Source organism: Vigna unguiculata, chromosome 5 (assembly GCF_037176805.1).
Source record: "Vigna unguiculata cultivar grain cowpea cultivar isolate G323 ecotype 2 chromosome 5, ASM3717680v1, whole genome shotgun sequence".
Classification (NCBI taxonomy): domain Eukaryota; kingdom Viridiplantae; phylum Streptophyta; class Magnoliopsida; order Fabales; family Fabaceae; genus Vigna; species Vigna unguiculata.
Window position 1 is genome coordinate 40,761,990 of NC_140796.1, and position 24,821 is coordinate 40,786,810.

Genomic DNA, 24,821 nt, shown 5'->3' on the forward strand with positions numbered 1-24,821 from the left:
TTTAACCAACCTTACAATATCAATCTTAGTATTTTAAAGGCAAAATAAAGGATAACTAACAAAAGTCAAAAATCCAAATTCTTACCACAATTTAAAAAGAGGCAAAGACTTATCTTTATTTGCTAATAATGGTTTTCTTTTGTTTTAACAATCTTGAAATCAGAGGAACTTAATGAAACTCGCAAACTTAATGCAAGTGAGTTCTTCTATAAAAAAATGAAAAGTGGGCAAAGTTCTCACAGGAAAATATTATATTGTTGTTGTGTGATATATAAAACAACCACATGAAAACATCATAATAGACATTACCAGAATTTCAGGAAGTTAAAGAAAAGTCGAAAACAAACTACAATCTTCTCAAGCAGTATTGTTAAAATTGTAAACCATGAAGAAATTGACCAAAACATTTCTGAAGGCACACTTGGGCAAAATAAAACCACACTCTCCGCCAATGAGGATTCATCCAAAGGAGTGTCACCAACGCTGCGAGTGCCATGACATAAAATGTAGCAAAACTCCAATAGAAGGCATTGAAATCAATTTCAGAGTCTTCTTCTTCATCATCATGCAATAGAGTTGGAAGTGGTGGTGGTTTTGAACTGTCACTTTTACAGTTAGTCCAAGTAAGATATGGATTTCCTTTGTAGCTACTCCCATCAAAGGTACAAAACTGTCCCTTGTCAAGTGCTTTGCCTGATAAATTGTTGTAGGAAACATTGAAGACAGCCAAATAGTGCAAGTCCTGTAACTGAAAAGGGATTTGTCCACTTAGGTTGTTATATGAAATATCTAAACTCTCTATGTTTTCAAGCTTCTGGAAGCTCTCTGGGATGAGACCACTTAGATGGTTGTGAGATAAGTTGAGAGAATGAAGGCCATGCAGATCTCCTAATTGGTGTGGAATCTCTCCTGTCAATTCATTACATGACAAATCTAATTCTGACAATAATTGAAATCTATCACTTCTGTAGGAAAGATACAAATTTTTTGTTATGAGTTGCATTACTGCAAGATCAGGTCTAGGGCCAAACTTAGCCCTATCAGTAATATAAAAGGGAGTGGTAACATTTCCGAACGACATATTACTGAAGCAAGCAGGTATGGACCCACTGAAATTATTTTTGGAAAGGTCTAAGATATTGATAAGTTTTAATTGGCATATTTGACTGGAAATTTGGCCTTGCAAGTGATTACCTGCCAATAAAAGAAATTTTAAAGACCAAAGCTTGTATACACTATCAGGAATTGTTCCAGTAAACTTGTTTTCACTAAAATCAATGGCTGTTGCTTTAGAGCGGTTGCTCATGAATAATTCAGGTATCATGCCTGTAAAATTGTTTCCCTGCAGGAACAAGTATGCTGGCATTTTGAAGCAAGAGGGCAGGGAACCAGAGAACTTATTGTGAGATATGTCTAACATAAACAACTCATGTTGGCACCATTCATCTGTTATTGCTCCTTCAATGTTGTTCCTTGATGCAGTTAAGCCCGTAAGCCTAAGCTTTCTGATCGCACTCAATAGTGTTCCATTGAGTTGGTTATTGTCCATCATCAATGTTTGTAATGAGAAGCATCTGTTAAGAATGTGGTCAGGTACATTGCCAGAAAAGTTATTGCTCCCTAGAAACAATTCCACTAAGCTTGACATCTCTCCTATTGAAGCTGGAATAGGACCATCAAACTTATTGTTTGAGACATCCAAAGTCTCCAAACGGGGGAAGAAGAATCCAACGTTGTAGGGGAGATTGCCTAGCAATTTGTTGTTCGATATGGAAAACACTTTTGTTTGATCCATGCGATGATTTTGATCAAAGGGTAGTTCTAAAGGTCCAGTAAAAGAATTATGAAATAAATAGACCTCTTGTAAATTTGGGTTGTTCATGAGCAACAAGCTAGGAAACTTACCAACCAGGTTATTTCCTGATAGATCAAGGATTCTCAATCTACTTTGATTTGAAAGGAAAGTTGGAATTTTTGTTGGCAAATTTAACTCACAATCGCAAATTTGCAGTACTTCCAACTGAAATGATGCAACCCAAGGCGGATTTTCAGTTTCCACTTTCATATTGCCAATTAGTAATTCCTTAAGCTTTGAATGGTTGGCCAAAATGTTGAATTGGAATATACCCTCAAATCTATTGAATGCAATGCCAAGATGCTCGATAGATCTTAGTTGAGCAATAAAGGGTGTCACATTCCCACTCAAGAAGTTGAAGGTGAAATCAACGTAGCGAAGTGATGTCAAATTGCCAAGGCATGTATCCAAAGTTCCTCTTAAATTATTTAATGACAGATCAAGCATTTGAAGTTGCTTCATTTTACATAAACCTACATTCAAACATGTCAGGTTATGTTATTTAAAAGAAAAAAAAAAAACTAAGCATTCTTTACTATGTCCTTAAATTTATTTATTTTTACCACAACTACCTTAAATTATGAGTGATTTTTTACTGATTGATAATGCAACAAGTATATTTACTCAACTCTCATAATAATATTACACTTAAAGTATATGCTACCTAACTTACATAGATTGTGATGAACAAACAGAAAAAGAATCACATAGATGATACATGCTCACCTTGATTTGGTAAAATTCCATTAATATCTGCGTTACGTAGTCCAAGAAGTTCCAGTTTGCTTAGATCAGACAAAACTTCAGAAAAGAATAAAAGAGATTATTTAGGCACATTATTAGCTTATATATACTCTTAATTCATACTTCAAATGCAGCAATCAAAGTTAAAGAATTAAATAACCAAGTAGACTGAACATACCTTTTTCATCAAGATCCCCTTTGATTGGATTAAAACCTAGGTTCAAAGATCTGAGAGCGGGGAAAGCAGCTAAGGACTTAAATATTCCCTTGTCAAAATTATTGTCAGCTAAGTTCAATGTCTTCAACTTCTTTAATACATAGAACTCAATGCTATGGACATCTGAAATATTGTCTTAGTTTATTATAGGTATTAATTAAATTACATGACTATTGCAACTAGTAAAAGAAATGCAGTAAATTGTGTGTCCCTAAAGCAATAGTTTTTGAAATGTCTCCATATTTTCTATTGGTTTATGTGAACTAGCAATATAAATTGCTCTCTATATTGGTTTGCAAATAAATGGCCATTTTCTAATCAGCTTCCGTCCACATCCCGTTACCTATGATCAATGGATCACCCTACGGTTTGTTAAACTAAAAACAACGGTAAGCAAATAAAATTATGCATAAACTGTAGTTTCTAAATATAATTACGTTTGACTTAGCATTTGTATGGTACAAAACTATGGTTTTGATGGCTAAAAAGGCTAAATCTCTGTAACTTTTATGTACATTTATAGTTCAAGTTAATTTTATTTTAGCATTGTAAACAAATACTCAAACATGTCTATGGTTCTTTAGGAATGTTCATTGGGTTGAGTTACCCGATGATCCAACACAATTAGATTCGATTTATTTATGATCTTGAAAAACTTAACCTTTACCTAAATTAACATACTCTTACACAAGTTAAGTTACTCAAACTAACTTACTTTTATACGAGTTAGGTAATGGGTTTAGTAAAAATGATTTTAAACTCAACTCAAGATTCACTATTATACTTGTTTTACAATCGTAACTATCTACTACAAGAATGCGAGAATTTAGCTGCCAAAATGTGGCGTCGGCTAAATGTGCAAAGAGATTGGCGTTGACTTATACATCACAAGACAGACGTGAGAACAATTCAACAAATTGCGTGGGCTCAACGAACGCTATATGAGAAAATATGAAAATAAAAAAAAATTAAATATTCATCCAATTCAAAGGTAAATAAATTTAATTTAAAATTAAATATTTAATTATTATGGACGGATTAGCCGACCTAAAACTTTTGAAATGATAGTATTGTCGTATAGCCGACTCAATATGGCGCGAGATTTACATTTGAAACATATATGTTAAGTAAAGGTAGGAAAAATTCATTTCCCCCTTTCTCCCACTCTGCAAAGAACGCAGCTGGAACCCTGTCTCTCTCTTCCTTCTCTTGTGAAACACTATTGCAAAAACACAACTCCCCTTCCCCTTTGGAATTTCAAAGCTGGACGGCGATTGTGGGCACAAAGCCGACGAAAACTACAGTGGTGATTCCGATGAAGGGAAGCCATGTCTTCATATTGCGAAGGCTCCCAATTTCGTGCCCCATTAGTGCCATCCCAACTGGATTGGTGACTTCACCTGGTAAGGATTTATACCCATGCTTCCATTTATCATTGATATGAACTGAGAAACCCTAATGGGTGGTGAAATTTTTGTTGATGAGGACCCGAATGTTGATGTTGTTGTGTGGGTGGGCATGTTGGTTTGAGGTGAAGCTCCTTTGGTGGAACTGAATCCTTGAATCCAAAGGTGAGTTGTGTGATTTAGTATATTGGTAATTTGTATATTGTTTGATTTTAATGTGGTTTTATGATTCCAAAGGGGAAAGCGACAAGGTGTTCACATAGTTATGGAGTATAAGAGTGATTCCGAAGGCACAGTTATTTGGATGGAGGCTACTTTTGGATAAATTACTAACAAAGGATAAATTATCAATGAAGGAAGTCCAATTACAACACTCTTTGTGTGAGTTATGCCTAGATTGGGAAGAGAGTGCATCACACCTATTTTTCTCTTGTACAATGTCTCAAAAGGTGTGGAAAATGTGTGATAGCTGGATAAGGGTGAGCTCAGTGCATCACAACCAAGCTAGGATACACTTTCATATGAGTAGCTTGAACACTAGGCAAAACACAATGTGGAAAGGAATGGGGCTGGCTATAGTTGGGGAAATTTGGAGACATAGGAATGAGGTGATCTTTAAGCAAAAAAAAGTTGACACTGAAGAGATTTTTAGTCTTGCTCAAGTTAACGCTTAGGCTTGGTTGAAACATAAAATTCCTTCGGTAAAGTTTTCATATAGTGACTGGAACTTCGCTCCTATTGTGTGTTTAAAATCTCTATGATATGATTCTTTCTGTGTTTAAGTTGTCAAGTGAGCATGAAAAGGATTCCCATGTCTAAAGCAATGAGCTCTTCATCAGTGATTATGCACACTTCTTTGGTTACTCCGTAACAACCAAGAGAACATAGTTTCGGGAGCTCAACGAACCATGCATACCTGGTTTTGTATTCACTCTCTGTGTAATCTTGTAGACTGGCTGGGGAAGGTGCGATATGGGTGGCTAATCTTAAGATTCCTACCCAGTTTGACGTTAGGAAGGCATAGCTCTAGCAGTGAAAGTCCAATTAATTGTTTTGCCAGATTATTGTAGAAGCATAGTATGTTGTTGGCTCCTACTCAAACTCTATTTCCTTTCCAAGAATGTTGCTTAGATGTTGTTCGATTGCCCCTATGATATATATTTTATGCCAATGTCTAGGGGTGTCTTAGCTTTTGTACGTGAAAGTTTTATCATTGTTTTGACAGGTTTTGGAGATGCACTGCATCTTTCTCTCATCTTTTTGTAAATGGGTTAGAGCACCCCTCAAGTGCTCTATTATTAATTTAATTTAATTCTTTGCCGATAAAAAAAAAATGTGGTTTTATGATTGGATCAATTGATTTTGTTATTGGAACCGATGGGTCTTTGAACCAGTGTGTTAATGAATTGGTTGAAGCAGATTTTGGGATATGTCTCCAAACGGAATTTCCATTTTTTCAAAATTACAAGCATTTGCGTGGGCTAAGTTGACGCAAAATCGACGCTATCATGTGTGAGCTTGACCCATGCATCTTAAAATAATATATTTTTTCCTTCGTGTCGATCTAGTGGACAATAAGCACATAGTTACTATTTGTCATTCTTTGGCCCATGCAAAGAGCCTTTGCATTGGTGGCTTTAGTGTTCCTCACTTCACCGTTGGGAGACCGACGCCATCTTTATATTTTCATGGGCTTTGGCCTTGTAGCATCCCATTTTGGTCGATGCTATTTGTCAATATTCTTGTAGTGATCATAACCTAACATTCTCAAGCCGACATTGTGTTATCCTCATCGTCAATTGCCTCTAACATTCACCTTTACTACATCTTAATCCTAATGTCAAGCAAATAATCATAAACGCTTTGGTATTCTTGTCTTTTCCATTCACTTCTGTCATTTGGCTCTGCCACATCTCAACCTAACATCAAATAAATAGACCTAAACATTGTTTCTATGCTTTTTCTTCTTCACATCAACCAAGGGAAGCGCCTTGAGGCTAGCAGGCTTCAGGGTTAGACGACTTCAGGGTTAGACGAGGAGGTGCCTTGAGGCTTGCAGACACGTATGAGTCAAAGTATGTATAGTGTGGTAGCATTAGATGTTGTGAGCAATAGACACTATGGTCCATTGAGTTGTTTTAGTGCATGATGGTCACGTGGCGAAGGTGGTTTGCTGATGCGAGGGTTGTAGTGGAGTACTGAGTCATGGATAAGAGGACAAGTGGTCATGAGAGAGTTTGGAAACTAAATACGTGCAACTCTATGATCGATATGTTTTTGAAGACTCATGGTTAAGTAAAATATCTCTAACACTAAGTTGCATTACTCAATAATTATACTTTTCTCTAGAATATGGTCCTTGTAATTCTCTCTAGAGCTTATGGTGGAGCGCTCGTGTTTGTGGTGAGAAGGGTTTCATCTAAACCAATTGGAAGTGGAATTGTTAGTGGTTTTGAGTGTGGGAATTGCTTGCATGTAGTCAAAACATGCTTGCTTGTGTTTTCTTGTGGGGAAAACGAGTCTTTAGGTGTTAGAGATCTCATGGTGTATGCTCAAACTTTTACCTGAGGTTTTTCTTTGTGTAGACTAAGCTGGTGCAGTTGTACTCGTGTGGTCATGGTTATAGAGAAGTTGAGTCCTTATGAGGTATGATAATGGTAAGTTGTCTTGTTTGATTGATTGTTTGCTAATTGATTCTTGTGTGATTGTTCTATAATGAGATGTATTCCTTGAAACATGATGTTGATGATGATATGAAGCACATGCTTTAGGAAGTATAATAATGCTTATATTTGTTATATGCATATTGATGGAATGCATGTTGGATGAGGTGTGGTTGTTATGGTTCTGGACATACGTGTGTGACATGCTCTTGATCTTGGGTAATAGTGGTGGCTTTGGGTGGTTCACTCAAAACTCCTTGGTGGTGAGTGTAAGACCCAAGAAAAATAATTATATTTTCAAGAGTGGTAATTGGAAGTGAGGAGTATTATTTAAATTAATAAATAAATAATTTTATATAAGTGAAGTGTAGCATAGTTGGTTAAGTCTTAGTTATGGGTTGTTAGTCATGTGTTTGATTCTTGATGTGTGTATTTTGAGTGTTTATATTTTAAATATTATTTTTATAATTATTTTGGAAGTGTTTATGAGTGCAATTAGGGATGACAACGGGGTGGGGCAGGGACAGGTTTAAATATCCCATACCCATCCCTATCGAAAAAATTCATTCCCAGATCAAAATCCAACAGGTATTAATTTTAATTTTTATAAAATAATAAAAAATTACGATAAATGAAACATAATATTATCAAATATTCAATATTAAGAAAAAAGTTGTTTCTTCGATATCAAATATTTAGAAAGAAATTATAATTGTATACATTTCAAATTAGAATATGAAACAAAATGTCATGAGAATCAAAACATTTATTAAATTTGCAAACATTAGTGAAACATAGTTGATAAAATTTAAAAATATATAAAAGAAAAACAAATATTCAAATTAAAATATATTTTAAATATATGTTTACTTCAATTTTTTTAATTCTAATGAATCTTTTTTTTTATGCTAATAAAAGTTGTAATATATCATCAAAATTATGTAAAGAACAAAGATTAAACTAATAATAAAATTTTAGTATATATCTTATATCTTTTGAACTTCAATATATGTTGGATGGTGATAAAAAGAAATTCATGGCAATTACATTATATATTTATATTATAGTAAACAAAATTTATTTATACAATTATAGTGAAAAAATTACAGTATGATAATGAGTTAGAAAAAAAATTATATAAAATACATCAAAATAGTATTCTACATGATAAAAGTAAACAACAAATAAAAATATTAAAAAATTATCAAATGGGTGTCTTAGATACAATTGAATTATTTTCACTTTATTTTAAATAGTTTTTTTGATGGAGTAATTGAAATATCTTGATTTTCAATTCTCTTGTTTTGTTAAAACAAATTAATTTCCCTTTTAATGTAAAATTCTATTTTAAAAATATTTGGCTCGACCTTTGGATCAGAGCTCATTCGGCTCGACCTTCAACCTAGGTTTGGTTGTCTCGACCTTCGACGCAAGACAACTCGTCTGCACCTTGACCATAATTGACTCCACCCATCGTTCATCCCAGACTGAATTGGTTCGTCTTACAACGTCAAAAGTTGAGCTATGGCGGTTTGAGATTAATGGTCAAACTAAGTTTACTAGGGCAGAAGGTTAAGCCGAGTTGACTTGGGTGGAGTTGGCCCTAGCCAAAGGTCGAGATTAGACGACCCTAGCCAAAGGTTGAAACTAGTGGGTCTTGGCCAGAGATTGACACTAGTCAGCCCTAATCGAAGGTCGAGAAGAGTTGGTATGACCAAAGGTCGAGACAAGTTGGCCTTGGCCGAATATCAAGATGAGTCAAAGTTAGACGAAGGTTGAGAAGTTCGATACAATGTTGGTTTGTGTTGATGGTCAAGCATATCATACATGAATCGAAACGGAGATCCAAGTCGACCTGAGCAAAAGATCAAGCTGAGTCAACATAACTAAAGCTCAAGATGAATCAACCTTGGCTGAAGGTCGAGACAAGTCGATCATGTTCGATGTTCGAGATAGGTCACCACAAGCTGAAGGTCGAGTTGAGTAGGCCCACACTAAAGGGTACATTGAGTAGGCCCAAGCCGAAGGTCATGTCAAGTCACTCGAGACCAATGGGTCCAAGCTAAAGGTTGAGACATGTCAGTTTTGGCCAAAACTCAACCTAAGTCGAGATTAATCAACCCTGGTTGAAGTTTGAGATGATTTAGGACTAGCAAAACGTCAAGTCGAGTAGGCACATGTCGAAGGTTAAGCTGAGTAGGTCCAGGTCGAAAGTGGAGTCATGTAACCTAGAACGAAGGTCAAGCTCAACCAACCCGAACTGAAAGGTCGAGCTGAATCGAGTTAAGTTGAATGTCAAGTTGAATAGGCCAGACAAAAGGTCGAGAAAAGTTGCTTCGGACCATAAATAGAGACGAGTCAACTTTAGCAGAAGGTCGAATCAAGTCGACCCAGGTTCATAGTTGAGCCGAGTAAACCCGGATTTGATGTTGAGACTACTTGACCCGTGTTGAAGGTCAATACGAATTGACTTTTTGGACCTGCGCAAACTTCTTTCATTCTAACCAATAAAAAATTCCATTGGAATTTCAATTTCATTCTTTTTTTAATAAATTTCAAATTTTATTACCTTAATTATTTGAAAAAAATTTCAATTTCAATTTTCTTTTAATTTGTTCATCCAAACAAATTATTTCACTTTAAAAATTTTAAAATTCTTCTTGCTTTATCAAATACAAAATCAACTCAATGACTATCAAATCATCTGCAAATAACACCCTTAGCAGCAACAAACACGTACATACCTTCGGTTGGAACGTGGCTAACAAGACGATTCCCACTCAAATCCAGCATTTCCAAGTTTGGTAAAAGTGTCAATTCTTGGAAGAAGAAGAAAAAATAAAACAAATCTGAATACGCAAAGGTCTCAAAATGCTGAACATGCATTGATTAATAATTGCTTGCATTCAGAGTTTCGTACCTTTCATAGGAAAGGGGCCACCTATAAAATTAGCGGCCATTGTTAAATTCTTGATGGATGGGATAACACCCACCAATTCCATTATGCTCTCATTCAGATAATTGAAACTCAGATCTAATGTTCCCAACTTTTTCAATCTTGACATGCTTTGATAATCTGAAAGCTTTCAAAATTCACTTTAACGATAGATGAATAATAAATATAAGATACTAATATTATATCCTTTTTAAACCAGTTTCAATTTCATTAACTCATGTCCGCAACATAACACACACATGTACCTTGAGATGCGAGAAAGCTGCCATTGCCAATAAGATTCATGCTCAAATCCAACACTTCCAAGTTTGGTAAAAGTGACAATTCTTAGAAGAAACAAAAACATAGCAATTAGAATGTGCATAATCTCCAAGTGCGAAACATATAAGTACTTACATAGTTGCATCCATACCTTTCATAAAGGGTCCACGAATAGAATTACCACAAAGATTTAAATTCTTGATAGATGGAAGAGTACCCACAAGTTCCATTATGCTCTCATTGAAAGAATTGAAACTCAGATCTAATGTCTCTAACTTCTTTAACGTTAAATTGCCACCATCTGAAAGATATATATTCATCATTCACTATATTACTTCATCTTTGAGTTAAATAGGCTTAACTAATTAAGGGTCTAAGTTTTATTTTGTATTTGTTATAAACTTACTTTTTAGTTTTGTTCTAACCCTTTTGAACTTCAAAACATTAACATATATAAACATAAAGCTGTTAATTACGGGACTAAGCACATATTTATCTTACCATATAGTCACATGACAATTAACATTTTGTCATACAAGTTAAGAAAAACAATGGATCCATGACAATAAAGTTTTTTTGTGATTCAATTTTAATAAAATATATGTTTATTTATTTTTAGCTTTTATAAACATACTATTGTGAATCTAATATTTAAGAAGAGAAAAATTTTAAAAATGAAAAATAATTAAATATTTCATTCAAAAAATAAAAACGTCTACCGATACAATTTTTTAAGTTAAAATGTTCGTGAATATGAAATGGAGTGGGTATTAGCTTTGAAAATATATATTATAACAATTCTCACTAATTGTTTTGAGCAGAAATATCACGATTTTAACATTATATGAAACTGCGAAAGATGCCAATAAAGGATAGATATTTTGTTTCACAATTTGAGATTTAGGGAAGAAATGTTTAGATTGAAATGAACTTTCCTCAAATAGGCTTTAACTTATTTAAAATAATTAAGACTGACTTTTGCCTTCGATTTGTTCCGTTTCTTTTGAATGTTTAATATTTTTAATCTAAATTAACCTTATAAATTTTACTCATTTTTATTTATATTTATATAGTATATTATATTATATATATTTGATTAGTACGAGATTTTCAATTCATTTTCTCATTCTAAATACTAAATATATCAAACATGAATTAAATATTTATCGGTGATATATAGTAATTATTCAATAATTGTTTGCTATTTAAGTTAAATAAATCTTATTACAATAGATTCTCATATATCTTTAAAAAATTAATATTTAAACTTGACTCAATATGACAAACAAATTTATAAAATCAATGGTTATGACAGTTTCATTAATAAAAAATAAGTCATATGTAAATTTTTTTAATGAATATTTGTTGGTAATATCTATAAGTAAATTTTGTGTGAATTATTCATCGATAAAATTAGGTGTCAGTAATCTTTCGATAATGGATTACCGTGTGTCTACTTTTTTTTAGTGAACGTTGCACAATTATTATGGGATATAACTAATACTAATGATTGCTGAGATTTTCAAGTAAACACATGAAGTCGATACATAGAAGAAGTGAAGCTAAGAAGTTTTAAACCATGAGTTAACTCATATAAGACACTTTGCCTTTATGTCTAACAAAAAAAAAAACTTCAAACAATATATTAAAAACTTATATTCAAGTCCCTTATTAAGGAGTAGTTGAATACTCATCTCATCTCCCAAATTATATACCAACTCTTGTCAAGTATAGTTAAAGAATCCAACAACAATTACTTAAAAACAAAGAGCATAAAAGTAAATAAACACGCAAGATATAAGATCTCATTACCTTGATTCCGAAAGAATCCCAGAAAACAATTATTGGACAAAGCAAGACTTCTCAGTTCCCTCATGGGAAGGAACAATGAGCAGTTTAAGATGCGTGTTGGCTTTAAACAATATGGTCGCATTATCGGCAAATATGGTCCCATTTCACCAAATGGAAATTCAGCAGGTAGTATTTCACTTTCATTAGTTCTATGAAGATTTCCAAGTGCGAGATGAATGATGTGGCCAGAAGATGAACTGCATGTCACTCTTTCCCAGGAACAACAATTGCTCTTTGGGTCATTCAACCACGAAGGTAGCGCATATGACTCACTCGCATAACTAGCTTTGAAATCTAACAGTGCACTCTTCTCTTTTTCGAAACAACCATTTGTGCCTAACACATGACTCAAAACTACCATTGCTCCCAAGAACACCAACCACGCTTTCTTCCCACAAAACTCCATATGGAACACTGACTTCAACATTACTGCTTTACTATTTCTAATATCGTTTGCATATATAGCTTTTACCCTCTTAACATTTTGTGCAACTTGGAACTCGACATCTGGTTGCTACTCAACCATTGAATAAATTTAGCCAGATAAGCCCTAGAAAGATTCATGAGTGGATGGAAGTCTACTGCATGTCTCAAAAACCTGTCCGAGTGCCTGATTACCAATATAATCGTGTCTCCAAATTACTTTGAAAGATAAGTATTTGACCTTAAAGTTGTTTGTTCTTGACGATACTGTTACGTTTCAATACCGGTACCTCATGTCATGACGAAAATATATCAAATTAGATTCTAAATTGTTTGACTTCTGTTAACATATCCATATGATTACATTCGAACAATTTTTCTGCCGCTGGCGAGGTGGACCGGGTCTCAAGAGGGTCACACTCTAAAGTATGTGACTATGCAAAATTATTACACTACAACAAAATATCAAATTAATTTTGAAATATTAGTGTTCACTAACAGTACATCAATTCTGATTTATAACCAGAGGGGTTAAAATAACCTCAAGTAATTTATTTATAGGGTAAAGGTTTTTTAAATCCTTGAGAAGTGTTAGAGGTTTTTTAAATGAACCCCGGAAATTTGATTTCTTTCTACTTTTTCATAATTTTCGTTTTCTCACTTTTTTGGTGAAGTCCATTCTATTCTTTTCACGCGTGACCGAACACAATCATATTTTCTCAATACTTCATCTTTCAATCTCAGATAAAAAATTTATTTTCTTGTCTCTTAATAATCTCAGTAAAAAATCTTTAGTTTGCCCTCTCTCAATCGTAACTTCTCAAATGGAGCTTCCAATTTCTCTGCTTTTCCCTTTTCGAATGTTCATAGGTCAATTGCAACTTTGAATTGGTTATGGATTTCGATTTATTTTTCACTTTCATGTTAATTTCTTACTTTCCCTCTTTCATCCAAATCTATCTTGCGTTGTGTTTAGTGGCTTTAGTTTGTGGGTTGTAAGTTTGGTAGTTCGTGTTACTTCACAACTACCTCATGTGTCAGCAATTTCTTCACAGGTTTGCTACTTTACCTAATATAAAGTTATTACAACAATTGAACACTAGTTGTTCTGCGTAGTGAGGAGTACCAATGTGGTTTTAAGGCAATGAGGTTTCTTACAATGGAAGGGTAGTTGATGTTGGACATGAGATCAAAACTCGAATCCTCAAGACAACTGCAATTGTGAGATGCTAAGCGTTCTTCTTAATAGGGGTAGAGCGATTCAACGATAATTTTAGTTTGCATCACTTTTTAGGTAACTTAGTTCTTTTCACCTCACAATTTGCGGGCCCTACAATTTATAAATATCATGATTAGTGAATAAATTGTGTGCATGATGGAATAGATGAGTTATCTCAAGAGAAGGATCAAATGAGATCTTTAGAGGGTATTTGTACTTCCACAAGGCACCCAACAAGAAGGAGTTTCATAAAGAAACATGCAGCAAAGTCATAGATTTATCGTGCTCATTGATTAACAGAACAACATGACAAGTGGAATCATTATGCTCTATCAAGTAAATGTGACCTCCTTCTATTCTATTAGTTGATTAAGAAGGTTGTTTTTGTTGACTTCTGGTGTACAAGAAAATTTTGTACTACATTGAGAGAGAAGAGAAGAGAAGCAACTAAATGGAAATAAATGAACTATAAGGGATTGTATACTTTATGCTTTGGATTTATGAATGGCTAAAATTGTAAATTTTGTTTTTTTTTATCTTTTTATAAATGTTATAGGAAAATTATAAATACATAAAAATTAAAACCTTTTCCTTTTATGATTTTACATTTATTTTAGGATTTATGTATTATTCAAAAACATGTAACAAAACATAAGATGGGTTTGAAACCCTATGACAAAATATTGAAAGTTGATTGTTGACATATGGTTCTAACAATATGTGATTTTGTAAGCCTCCAATAAGTTGTGCTAATACCAGGGGTTGCTAAAAACCCCCAGTAATTTCTTATCTATTTTGGCTCTTGTAGGGAAAAAGGGAACCCCGAATAAAGTCATTAGTGGGGGTTAAAACTTCCAGAAACGCCAAAAATAACTCTGCTAAAAATAATTATTTTTCTTGCGTAATATGTGATTTTAGTTGAATGGTTTCTTGATTTTCACGCAATACAAAAAGTTAAGTTCCTTTTAAAAAAAAGTTAGAAAAGAAATATAAAATTACTTATAAATGATTTAGTTAATAGAGTCACAACAATCAATTCTATGTTGACATTAATTATTTTTAATTTTTTTTAGTAAATAAATATTTGTATTATCATATTAACATTGATCTAATTTTTTTTATCAACAAAAATTGATATATAAATAAAAGAATGAGACATCACAGATACCTCAACCCATGTACAATATTAATAAAAACATAAGAGATGAGAATTTGAAACCTATGAATACTAGATCAACATATAAATAAAAGAAATAATACTTAAGTCCCCTACTAGACAAATCAAGAATTGAGATGCATATCTATTTATACAATTATATCATGGGGTCAACTCCAACCAAGATAGAATTAACATTCTTGATGTAATATCCAATAAATTTACAAAACAAATTGAGGCCAATTAAACTTCCCCAGAGCATCTTTCTCGGTAAAGTCAACAAGAGATGGTTTCTTTTTTAGTGTAAATTATTTTTTATGATTCCAAGACATAGTCACACTAATGCAGTTTAGGCCGATTCAATCGCCCTATATGTCTCAATTCTAACGTAAATGAGGCATATTAAAACACGGTGGCCTTTTTGCAATTTAATTGAACTTTAATGCCTCAGTTGTGATAATTCCCAAGGAAGAATCCATTTTATGCTTCAGATCATTCACAACTAAAGCCTAATGTCTCCCAAATTTTCAAAATTCCCGCTATTTTGAATTATTTTAAGAGTTTTATGCTTCAGTTCCCCTAAAACAAAAGAGAAAAAAAACATAGTTTGCTTCCATTTCCGGCCACCCAATGCCATTAAGTTGGTCTAATTTACAAAAATGACATTGTTTTTTTAATTATTTTATGAGTTGAACGGTCTCGATTCTGGAAGAACCGAGGCAGAATAGGAGAATATGCTTCGGGTGTTATTATAACCGAGGCATATTAAGGTTTAGGCCTCGGTTTTCAAAATAACTGAGGCAATAAGATCTCTCTAAGGTAAAAAAAATCCCAAATCAGATGCAGAATTGACCATTGTTCAGCATCTTCTTCCTTCTTCCTCGCAATGAGAGAATGTCATTGTAGAGTCACCTACACCTTTCGTCCTTCCACCACTAGTACGCCATTGAACGAGCCATTGCAGCGTCGCGCCTAATGCCGCCATTCTGCCCAACCCCTTTGCACGATATATTTTTGCATTTTACTTCATTTTTGTTTTGCATCTATTCTTAAGTTTTCAATTTTAAATTTGTGATTATGTTGATTTATGATGAATTTGGGTTTGTATTTTGTTAGAAATTGAGTTTGTATTTTTTTTTCTTGTAAAGAGGAGATTGTTGTTAATGGAAAATACTTTGCTATTAAAAATGGGATTGATGATAATAAAATATGCAAAATAGTTTGCTTTCTTTTTGAAATTATGCAAAATTATGATATATGTAAAATTATGAACTTTGCTTGCTTTTCCAAATTTCATAAGTTAGTTTAGATTCTAGTATTGAGTACACATTGATGAGTCATTATTTTCCCTTATTTCATTATCTTGTTGTGCCCACCTTGATGGTTGTTTAGTGCTTAATTGTCTTTTGTTAGTGCATTTTCTTCAATTGGGCTTCATTGAGCCATTATTCCAAATTTTGAGTAATTTGACATTAATTGGTCTAAGTTTTATTTCTAATTATTTTTAGGTACTCTATGAAGAAAATTTTGGAGCTTTAATGCTAATCATAAGGTTAAAAGAGAGTGGACATGTAATTTCCACATCATTGTCACGTCTGCGCTATGTCAATGAGCCTGTCCACTTCATTGGGCCAACACTTTTAGCCCATAGAGACATTTTTGTAATTCTGCTAACTAGAATCACATTTTTGTAAATTTGTGCATTTGTGGTGATGTGACCACGTGAAGGGTTTAGGGTTTTGTAACCAGCACATTCATTTTTCATTTTCATCTCCTTTTTGCATTTTTGGAGAGGTTGGAATAGCCACTGATGGCAGCCACCCTATTTTCACGTTTTGGTGTATTTGGATAACACCCATGTTAGGGTTTTACATTCTGGTTTGATAATTTACATTGTAATTCAATTTTTCCTTATTTATGATGTCTTTTGATTATGGTTTATGCAATAACTCGAGTTCCATGGAGAACTAATTTGGAGTATTGATTCTTTGATGATAATGTGATGAAATCTTGAGATTTTGTGCATATTTTTCGTTGTTTATGTTGCTCTTCATCATTTTAATCGGTGGTTTGTTACTAGATACAAATTTTGAGCATGCTTAATGTTTGAGTTTTTGTTCTTGCATTGAAACAGACTTGAATTCGTGCTTAATGATTTTAGGTGTTGTTTCTAGATGCTCTCACATATGCTTAATTAGTGGGTACTGTTAAATGATGTGATGAAATCGTATTAATCCTCGCTTAGTGGTTTAATTATGAGTTCACAAGAGTTTTTGGACAGTGCATGTAATTTTGGTGATCTATGATAGGTGAATTTACATTCGAATCAGAGAATTAATGCGTTTTTATCAAATCTACAATTATGTATTAACTTTTTGTTGAAATTATGAATCTGCCAACCCCTCCCCCTGTCTTTGTGTTGAATTGCATATGAAAAACTCTTTGAATGAAAGGTTTGGTCATTGGGAGACGACCTGGGGTTATCACCTAAGTGCTACATTTAACTATTCTATTTGGTCGGGTACGATTAGAGTTTACTTTAAACTTTTGTTAGTGTTTGTTTAGATGGTTGCATTTGTGATACCTCTGTGTTCGACTATTGTTGCATTATTGTGGGATTATGGGTACGTTTGTATTCTCCTCCATTTCACTCACATATCACGCTCCTAGGGTCTTAATTTTACTAAGCCTATATTTTTTAATATATTATTTATTTATTGCATGTTAGATACATGGACTGAATTACATGCTAAAGTAAATGTATGTTGTTGTGTGTTTATTTAATTATATGCTTAAATTAAATTGATTTTTTTTGTTTGATCTGAGATTGTTGTTGCATGGAGTTAGACTTAGTTTCCCATTTGAAATTGAATACAAAAATGATTTACTTATCTCCAAGTTTTTTTTTTCGAAAGAATATGTACTTTTTTTAAAAGGAGAAAGTACTTATAATTTAAATGTATTCAATCTTGAATTGCCCGGTTTGACAGTTTAAGAAAATTAATAATTTTTTAGTAGTTTATTAGAGCATATATATTTTAATTTACATATCTTAATTTTCATGAATATTTGTCATATGTGTTTTGTATTGATCTTCAGGTGCATATTTGATTGTGGTTGATAATCACTTTCATTTCATGTAACCTAAAGACCAATGCGAAATTTTGACAAAACTTCGTGAAATTTTGGACATATTTATTAAAGTTAATATGTATCAATAAACTAAAGACAATGGATCTTCTTGATTGGGATAGAGTTACACCTTGAGTACAAAAGTGAGGTGATCATTCAATTAAAGATTACTAAATTGTTAATACAATCTCAGTATATATATATATATATATATATATATATATATATATATATGGATCGACATTGGATTAATTCACCACGCATCAATGTTGAATATGAGAAAGTAATAGAAGAATTTATACAATGTTGCACAACGTAATTAGGGTAGAAGTGATGATGGAGTGAAGTTTAATTGTTCGTGTGTAAACTATTTGAATGAGAGAAAGTTGAATGCAACAAAAATTAAGGAACATCTTATCTGTGATGGTTTCCTTCGAAGTTATACACATGTAAAATTAAGAATCACTTTGTGCTAAGTTATGATCTTCCATAGTTGTCCTTTAAAAAATAACATTAACATTGACTATGACAGGTAGAAGCAAAAAATATGAGTTATTCGACTTCAGAAGTACCAGGGGATGACGCAGACGACGCTCATCCATGTGACCTATATGTTCTGCATAGTATAGAGAGGACACTAGTGGCTCGTGGAACAATATTTGAGGTAGCCATTGTTCTTCATGGTGTGGAGCTAACGGGCGATGGGGTTAAGGTCATGGTAGAAGAAGTTCTTGTACCAGATGGTTTAGTTCTTGTGCCAATAGATAAGGTATATACTGTGGCACAAGCATTTCAGTCTTTCCACGTCTGGCCTAGAGATTTGGTTAGTTCTATTTCAGACCCCTCGGTATGGACTATTAAACCACCATACAATACTCAACTTTTAAGTTTACATGTTATTTATGGTCATAATCAAATTATTTTATCTATGAAATAATATTCGCTTGAGGTGGAAAGTCCTAAACCTATGAAGATTCCAATACCTTTGGACGATCCTATTGCTACATTACACCAGCTTGCTGACATCATAAGAAATAAGCTGATTGCGGTTCCATGAGATTCTGATGTATCGAGGAGACACATTGACATCCCATTGGACTTGCATAAGTAAGATGTTTTAAAGCTTGCGTCGGGGAGCAAAGAACTGAATATTACCCTTATTTAGTTATGGATGATGTTTTAAATCAAGACACAATGCCTTATCAGATTTAATACTTTTTTTTTTTAATTTTTAAAACTATTTTACCTCGGTTCTAACTACGACCGAGGCATAATGGCCTCTCAAATTTATTATTTTACAATTTTTATTGTTATTCTGCCTCAATTCTTCTCCCAACCGAGGTAATAGGTCCTTTAGCTTTTTATTTTTTATTTTTAAACGGTATTATACTTGTGTTCTATAGAACCAAAACATTTTGCCTCAATTTTCAATCGAGGTAGAAATAACTACCACTTTTTATCTTGTCCTGAAATACTTTGGTTGCGGAACCAAGGCCAGATAACCAAAATAATCGCAACCAAAATCCTTTACTACACTAGCACCTCCTTTACAATATGATTTCCTATAACGTCGATCTAATGTTGGGTGCTAATAGAGTTGGCATAACTAGCTCTATGACGACACTAACTATTTTAAATTTTTTTAATAAAGTTTAAAATATTTATGTTAGTGTTAGACAGTCATTTTAACTAAGTCAACCTCAACACATATAAATATTAAAAAATAAAAGTTAGTATTTATTTGTTCACACTAATCTTATTTATTTGTAGTATTTACATTCATTTAAGTTATTATCCACTAAGCCTGATACTAGTTTTATTCATATTATTATTATTATTATTATTATTATTATTATTATTATTATTTATTTATTTAAGTTAGTATTTGTTAGATCGACACTAAAATAATATATCTTTTATATTTTTTTCTCTTAGCTTATGCTATATTATATTTCAATCTATGTATTTTCATGACAATGAATATGAATCTTGGATTATTTTTAATTTAGAGACCTAGATTTAAATATGATGAATTTTCTCACTCACAATTTTCCTGTCTCACATTTTATATAAATCTTCATAGACTTATCTCCTTTATCCATCACACTCATCTCATCAACTCACACTCGTCTTTGTCATCTATATTTGTTTCCTTCGTTCACACACACCTCATTTCCAATCTCATTCATCTCTCTCATTCACATTCACCTTTTTTATCCATACTCATCTCCTTCATTTACCACAATTTTTTTTCTATATTTTGTTTGTATTTCATTTTGTCAAATATGCGAAAGTTATACCAAGAGCTTTCTTAAATTAGTGTCATTAGCATCCGCTAAATCAACACGAATTAAATAGATTTTAAAATTGAAAACCATTAACGTTTAACCAATGTAAACTGCTTTAATTAAAAATTAATTTAAAGATGATTGATGAATTAATGTCAACCTTTAAAAGGTGGGGTTAATGAATAATTTGATGCTATTGAATAATTAGCATAAGCTTTTACTTATTTTTTTTAATAGTTTTAGATCACTAAATATCTATCGTTTCACTTAATCTTTATATAGCTGTTTTCAATAAAAAAAAACATTAGAATTTTATTCAACTAGAAGAAATACGATATATGGATTGTTTTTGCTTAAATTAACCATCTTAACATTTTTAATTTGACCATAATGAAATGTATAAAACAACCTAGACTTCAATAAAACAATAAATTTCAACGAACCAACATGATTTTTTAAGTTCATGAAAATTTTATTTTGTGTCTCCCTTTTTATAAATGGATTTGAAAAGAAATGTACAAACAAATATAAATTGGTTTAAAAAAATAACATAAATTAAGAGCAAGAAGAACACATGAAAAATTTACTAAAGATCCAACTAATAAGAAAACACTGAAAAATAATCATTCAATAACATAAACAAAGAAAACCAAATGTAAATAGGAAGAAATAATAATTACGAATGTGCACTATACTACAAAAAAATATATTTATTAGTAGCAATTGTTTTCAGGGGTTAAATGTATCGCTAGAAACATTTTGAATTTCTGTTAGTTTCTTTTAACCGCAAGAAATATTTTCAATTTCTATCGGTTTCTTCTGAGCGTAGAATTGCTTTATATTTATTATTACTATAATCTCCTTTCAATGTCGTGGTTCATTCCTTCCTTTTTTTGCTTTTAGTGTCCTTCTCGCTTCTGGTTCGTTTTTACTTCACACACTCTTGTTTTCATGTCACGCTCAAAGTTACCCTTTCTTATGAATTTTAACGTAGATCTAGGTTTCAAATCGATGAAGGTGGATGTGGTGAATGTGAAACCCGATCAATTTCTGATCTCGATTGCAATAAACGAAATGTCCAAGATCAGATCGTCGACACTTAATTTCTTTCCATGACGACCACCGCCTTCTCGGTGAGGAACTCGTTGTCATGTTTTAGGTTACCCAAGGTGGACTTTCACTTGAAGATTTCGATTAAGGACGAGCCATTACAAGACGGCTGCTTATGGCGGCATAGTTGTCAAGGATTAACATCTTTTCTCTAATAAACGAGCATTTTGGTGCAGCGTTGCAGTATGAATTTGATAAGGACTTCTCGAACGAGCATTCTGGTACATTCTAGCTCTCATTGTTAGGAACGAACCCATTGTCTTAAGGTTTTGGGTTGAGAGTGGTGTCAGTGTCTTATATGGTTGGGCTCAGGTCTCATTGGTGTTGATCTCCACAAGTGAAACCCCCTTTGTAAAACCTAATAAGTGGTATCAGCTTTCATTGGAGGGGTACCAATGTGGTTGTAAAACCTAATAAGTGGTATCAGCTTCCATTGGAGGGGTACCAATGTGGTTGTAAAACCTAATAAGTGGTATCAGCTTCCGTTGGAGGGGTACCAATGTGGTTGAAGGGACTCACTCCCACATTGACCAGAATTGAGAAAGTAGAGCACCATATAAGCATTGACCAGAATTGAGAAAGTAGAGCACCATATAAGGATCAAGGCCCATAAACCCATTGCCTTAAGGTTGGTTGGGCTCAGGTCTCATTGGTGTTGATCTCCCCAAGTGAAACCCCCTCTGTAAAACCTAATACTCACATGTGCTCTTTATTTTCCATATTACTACTTTATTTTTCAATTTATAGTAGTTTTGGAATTGGTATGATATATATGCACCTATATATGTTTTATCTAGTACTTCTAAGGTGATTTTGGGTGCCTTATTCTGTCATCTAGTAATGCAACTTTAAAATACTGATTTATTTTTCCTTAATCAATAGGATCAGAGGTTATCTCTTGCTTTGATTTTGTTATATGAGTTTAATAAAGGGCTTTTTTATAACGTGCAACTTTTTTTATTGTGTCCATAGACTCCATCAACACTTCTCTTATTTTAATAGAAATAATCAAAGTAGTTCCATCAGTTACCTATCACTAAGGCTTAATCCAAAATGAAAACGAGCCGTGAGAAGTTCAATTGATTAAGAACATTGTTCTGTGATAAAATAGAATCGTAGAATTGGAAGAAAAGATAACATTATCTTAGCTGGCACAAATATGTGATTCTGAAGTTACCAACGACCCTTTTTGCCAATGGTTACTTTTATATTCTCATTTTGTTTTATATTCTCAATGCATGATGTGTTAAGTCCTTATTGGTTATAATGACTTAACTATAATATATAAACTATAATATAGTATATTCTTATTATTAAAGAGAATTGGTAGAGCACACAATCCTTTTATTTCTATTTTTAAAACTTTTCCTGCACTTTTGCTAATATGAAGGGTCTTAGATCCCCTGGTTTTTGTAAGTACCTCGTTGAGATGCACTCTAAGCTTAGAAATCAATTTCTAATCGTTTAGTAAAAATGATATAGTCTTCCATGTTATTTGAGTCTTTATTCTTTGATTAGTGTTCCCATTAGTAAAATTCCTAATCCTAACCCTGGATCATAAATGTTATAAACAGGCATACACAAATGAATTGGAGAATAAAGTCTCGTGTCTAGAAGAGAAAAATGGAATGATGAGGAAACAACAAGTTAGTTTCTGTTTTGTTTGAAGGTCTACTTTAATTACTCTGTTTAGATAAAATGATTTTAGAAAAGTAAGTTAAGGTATGGATGAGATATAGCTAAACACTATTATGGAGTGCTACATGGCCAAGGGAGGTTGAAACTCTGGCAAGGCAGTTTCTGCGCAATCCGTACAAGGTTAATGCAATAGTTATTTCACTCTTATTTTTTCTATTATCTATATTTATGGATATCTAAATTTGTATTTTCTATTTCTTCAATGAAAATAATAATTTTGTGTTATGAATTGACTTAATTAGATGTTATTTGGTTGATTATTAATCAGTGCATTATCATGATCTTATAGGTAATTATCAGGTCACTGAACCATAATACTTTATTAATTATTAAGTATGTTGTGGACTCACCAAACCAAAATAATTATTAATTAATTATTAGTTATCGTACATTTTCTTCTCTTCATCCCTATATTTAAAAGAAAAATTGAACTTTGTCTCCATGGTCAAAAAGAGGGAATACTTTAAAAGCTCTTTTGCTTTTGTTGTTCCTGTGACAGAAAATACGGCCGTGATGAAACACTATAGACTTCACTAGTCATGCTTTGGCACTTCATAGAGATGATCACTACTTGGCTGAGCCAGCATTGGACACTATGAAAAGAATGAAGGTAAAATTATTAGGTTATCACCACGCTCTCAATAGTGGATTTGTCTTATTTGAAAGTTTCTTCTATTCCATTTGGTTCCCATTAGAATTTTTATGGTTGAATTATGCCTAAATGACTTTGTAAGACAATATCAAAGTCTATCTTAGATGTATTAAAATGGCCACTTATTATGTTATGCGTGTTCCAAGAATGCAATGGTATTGTAAGATTGAATTAAGCCTAAACTATTTTGTAAGAAAAAAAAATCCAATAGTATAAGTTTAGAGTCATGTGTTATCATCATAAAAAAATGCCATGTCGAAAAATTTACCAAAATTGTATTGCTTGTATGTTGAAATGTATTCAATTTACTATGATTAGGACATCATCTTCCAAATGACAGAGTTGCCATGCAAGTGGGTAGCACATGTTTTATCTGGTGAGGTCCTATTACCAAATGAGAAGGACATGATGGCTTATGTTAAGGAATACTATATTTAAATAAAAAAAAATGGATTTCCCAAACCCATGACTCATTACTCGCATTTAAAAAAGTATTTCTCTCTCTTTATCTTTTTCGGTAATATTTGTGGGATGAATGCTGGAAGATCTTTAAGCATTCACATGCATGTTTGTTTTAGTAGTTTTGAAAAGTAATCCATGTAGTCTGGTAATATTTCTTCTTCTTCTTGGGATGAATGCTTGAAGATCTTTAAGCATTCACATGCGTATTTGTTTTAGCAGTTTTGAAAAGTAATCCATGTAGTCTGGTAATATTTCTTCTTCTTCTTCTTCTTTTCATTCTCCTTCTTCTCATTCTCCTTCTCCTCCTTCCCCTTCTCCTTCTCTTTCTCCTCCTCCTTCTCCTCCTCTTCCTTCTTCTTCTTCTCCTTCATAATGGCGAGTAGCTATAACTTTATCCTCGACGGATGCTTTCCGGATATTGCATAGCTGTCCAATCCATTTTCCTTTTGTTATTTCCATTATTTTGGAAAATTCATTTGGATAGATTCATGAGAGGTCTATTCTGTAACAATCATCCTTATTTTCAAAATATGGATGATCGTCAACTTCATCTTCTTCTTCTGAGGAATCCAACGACGATAGAGCCTGCAAATAATGTAACTTTTATGTCAGCTTTGGATTTTCCTTTTAGTTTCAAGCGGAGTCCTGACAGAGCTTTGCTCTTCTTCTGAGGAGTAGCTAAGTTGAGGGATTTATTCTTCCATGTTCTAAACTTCTCTTCAAGATAT

At 32.9% G+C, this 24,821-nt stretch overlaps 1 protein-coding gene across 1 annotated transcript; it reads right to left on the reverse strand.

Annotated features, from left to right (window-relative positions):
• Positions 1-276: 276 nt before the first annotated feature.
• On the reverse strand, positions 277-12,385 carry LOC114184646 (receptor-like protein 14). Its single transcript, XM_028071961.2, has 8 exons — positions 11,915-12,385; positions 10,254-10,403; positions 10,087-10,167; positions 9,806-9,961; positions 9,630-9,704; positions 2,778-2,939; positions 2,582-2,656; positions 277-2,328 (listed from the first exon to the last, which is right to left on the reverse strand). The coding sequence occupies exons 1-8, from the start codon at positions 12,378-12,380 to the stop codon at positions 371-373; spliced, it is 3,123 nt and encodes a 1,040-aa protein (XP_027927762.2). The 5' UTR covers positions 12,381-12,385; the 3' UTR covers positions 277-370.
• Between the last annotated feature and the right edge of the window lie 12,436 nt (positions 12,386-24,821).

Coding starts and splice junctions, on each gene's coding strand:
- LOC114184646 (XM_028071961.2), bottom strand. CDS start 12,380: ATGTTGAAGTCAGTGTTCCATATGGAGTTTTGTGGGAAGAAAGCGTGG. Junction 2,940..9,629: donor TAGCCACGTTCCAACCGAAG/GTATGTACGTGT, acceptor ACAATATTTCAG/ATGTCCATAGCATTGAGTTC. Junction 2,657..2,777: donor AGGGGATCTTGATGAAAAAG/GTATGTTCAGTC, acceptor TCTTTTCTGAAG/TTTTGTCTGATCTAAGCAAA.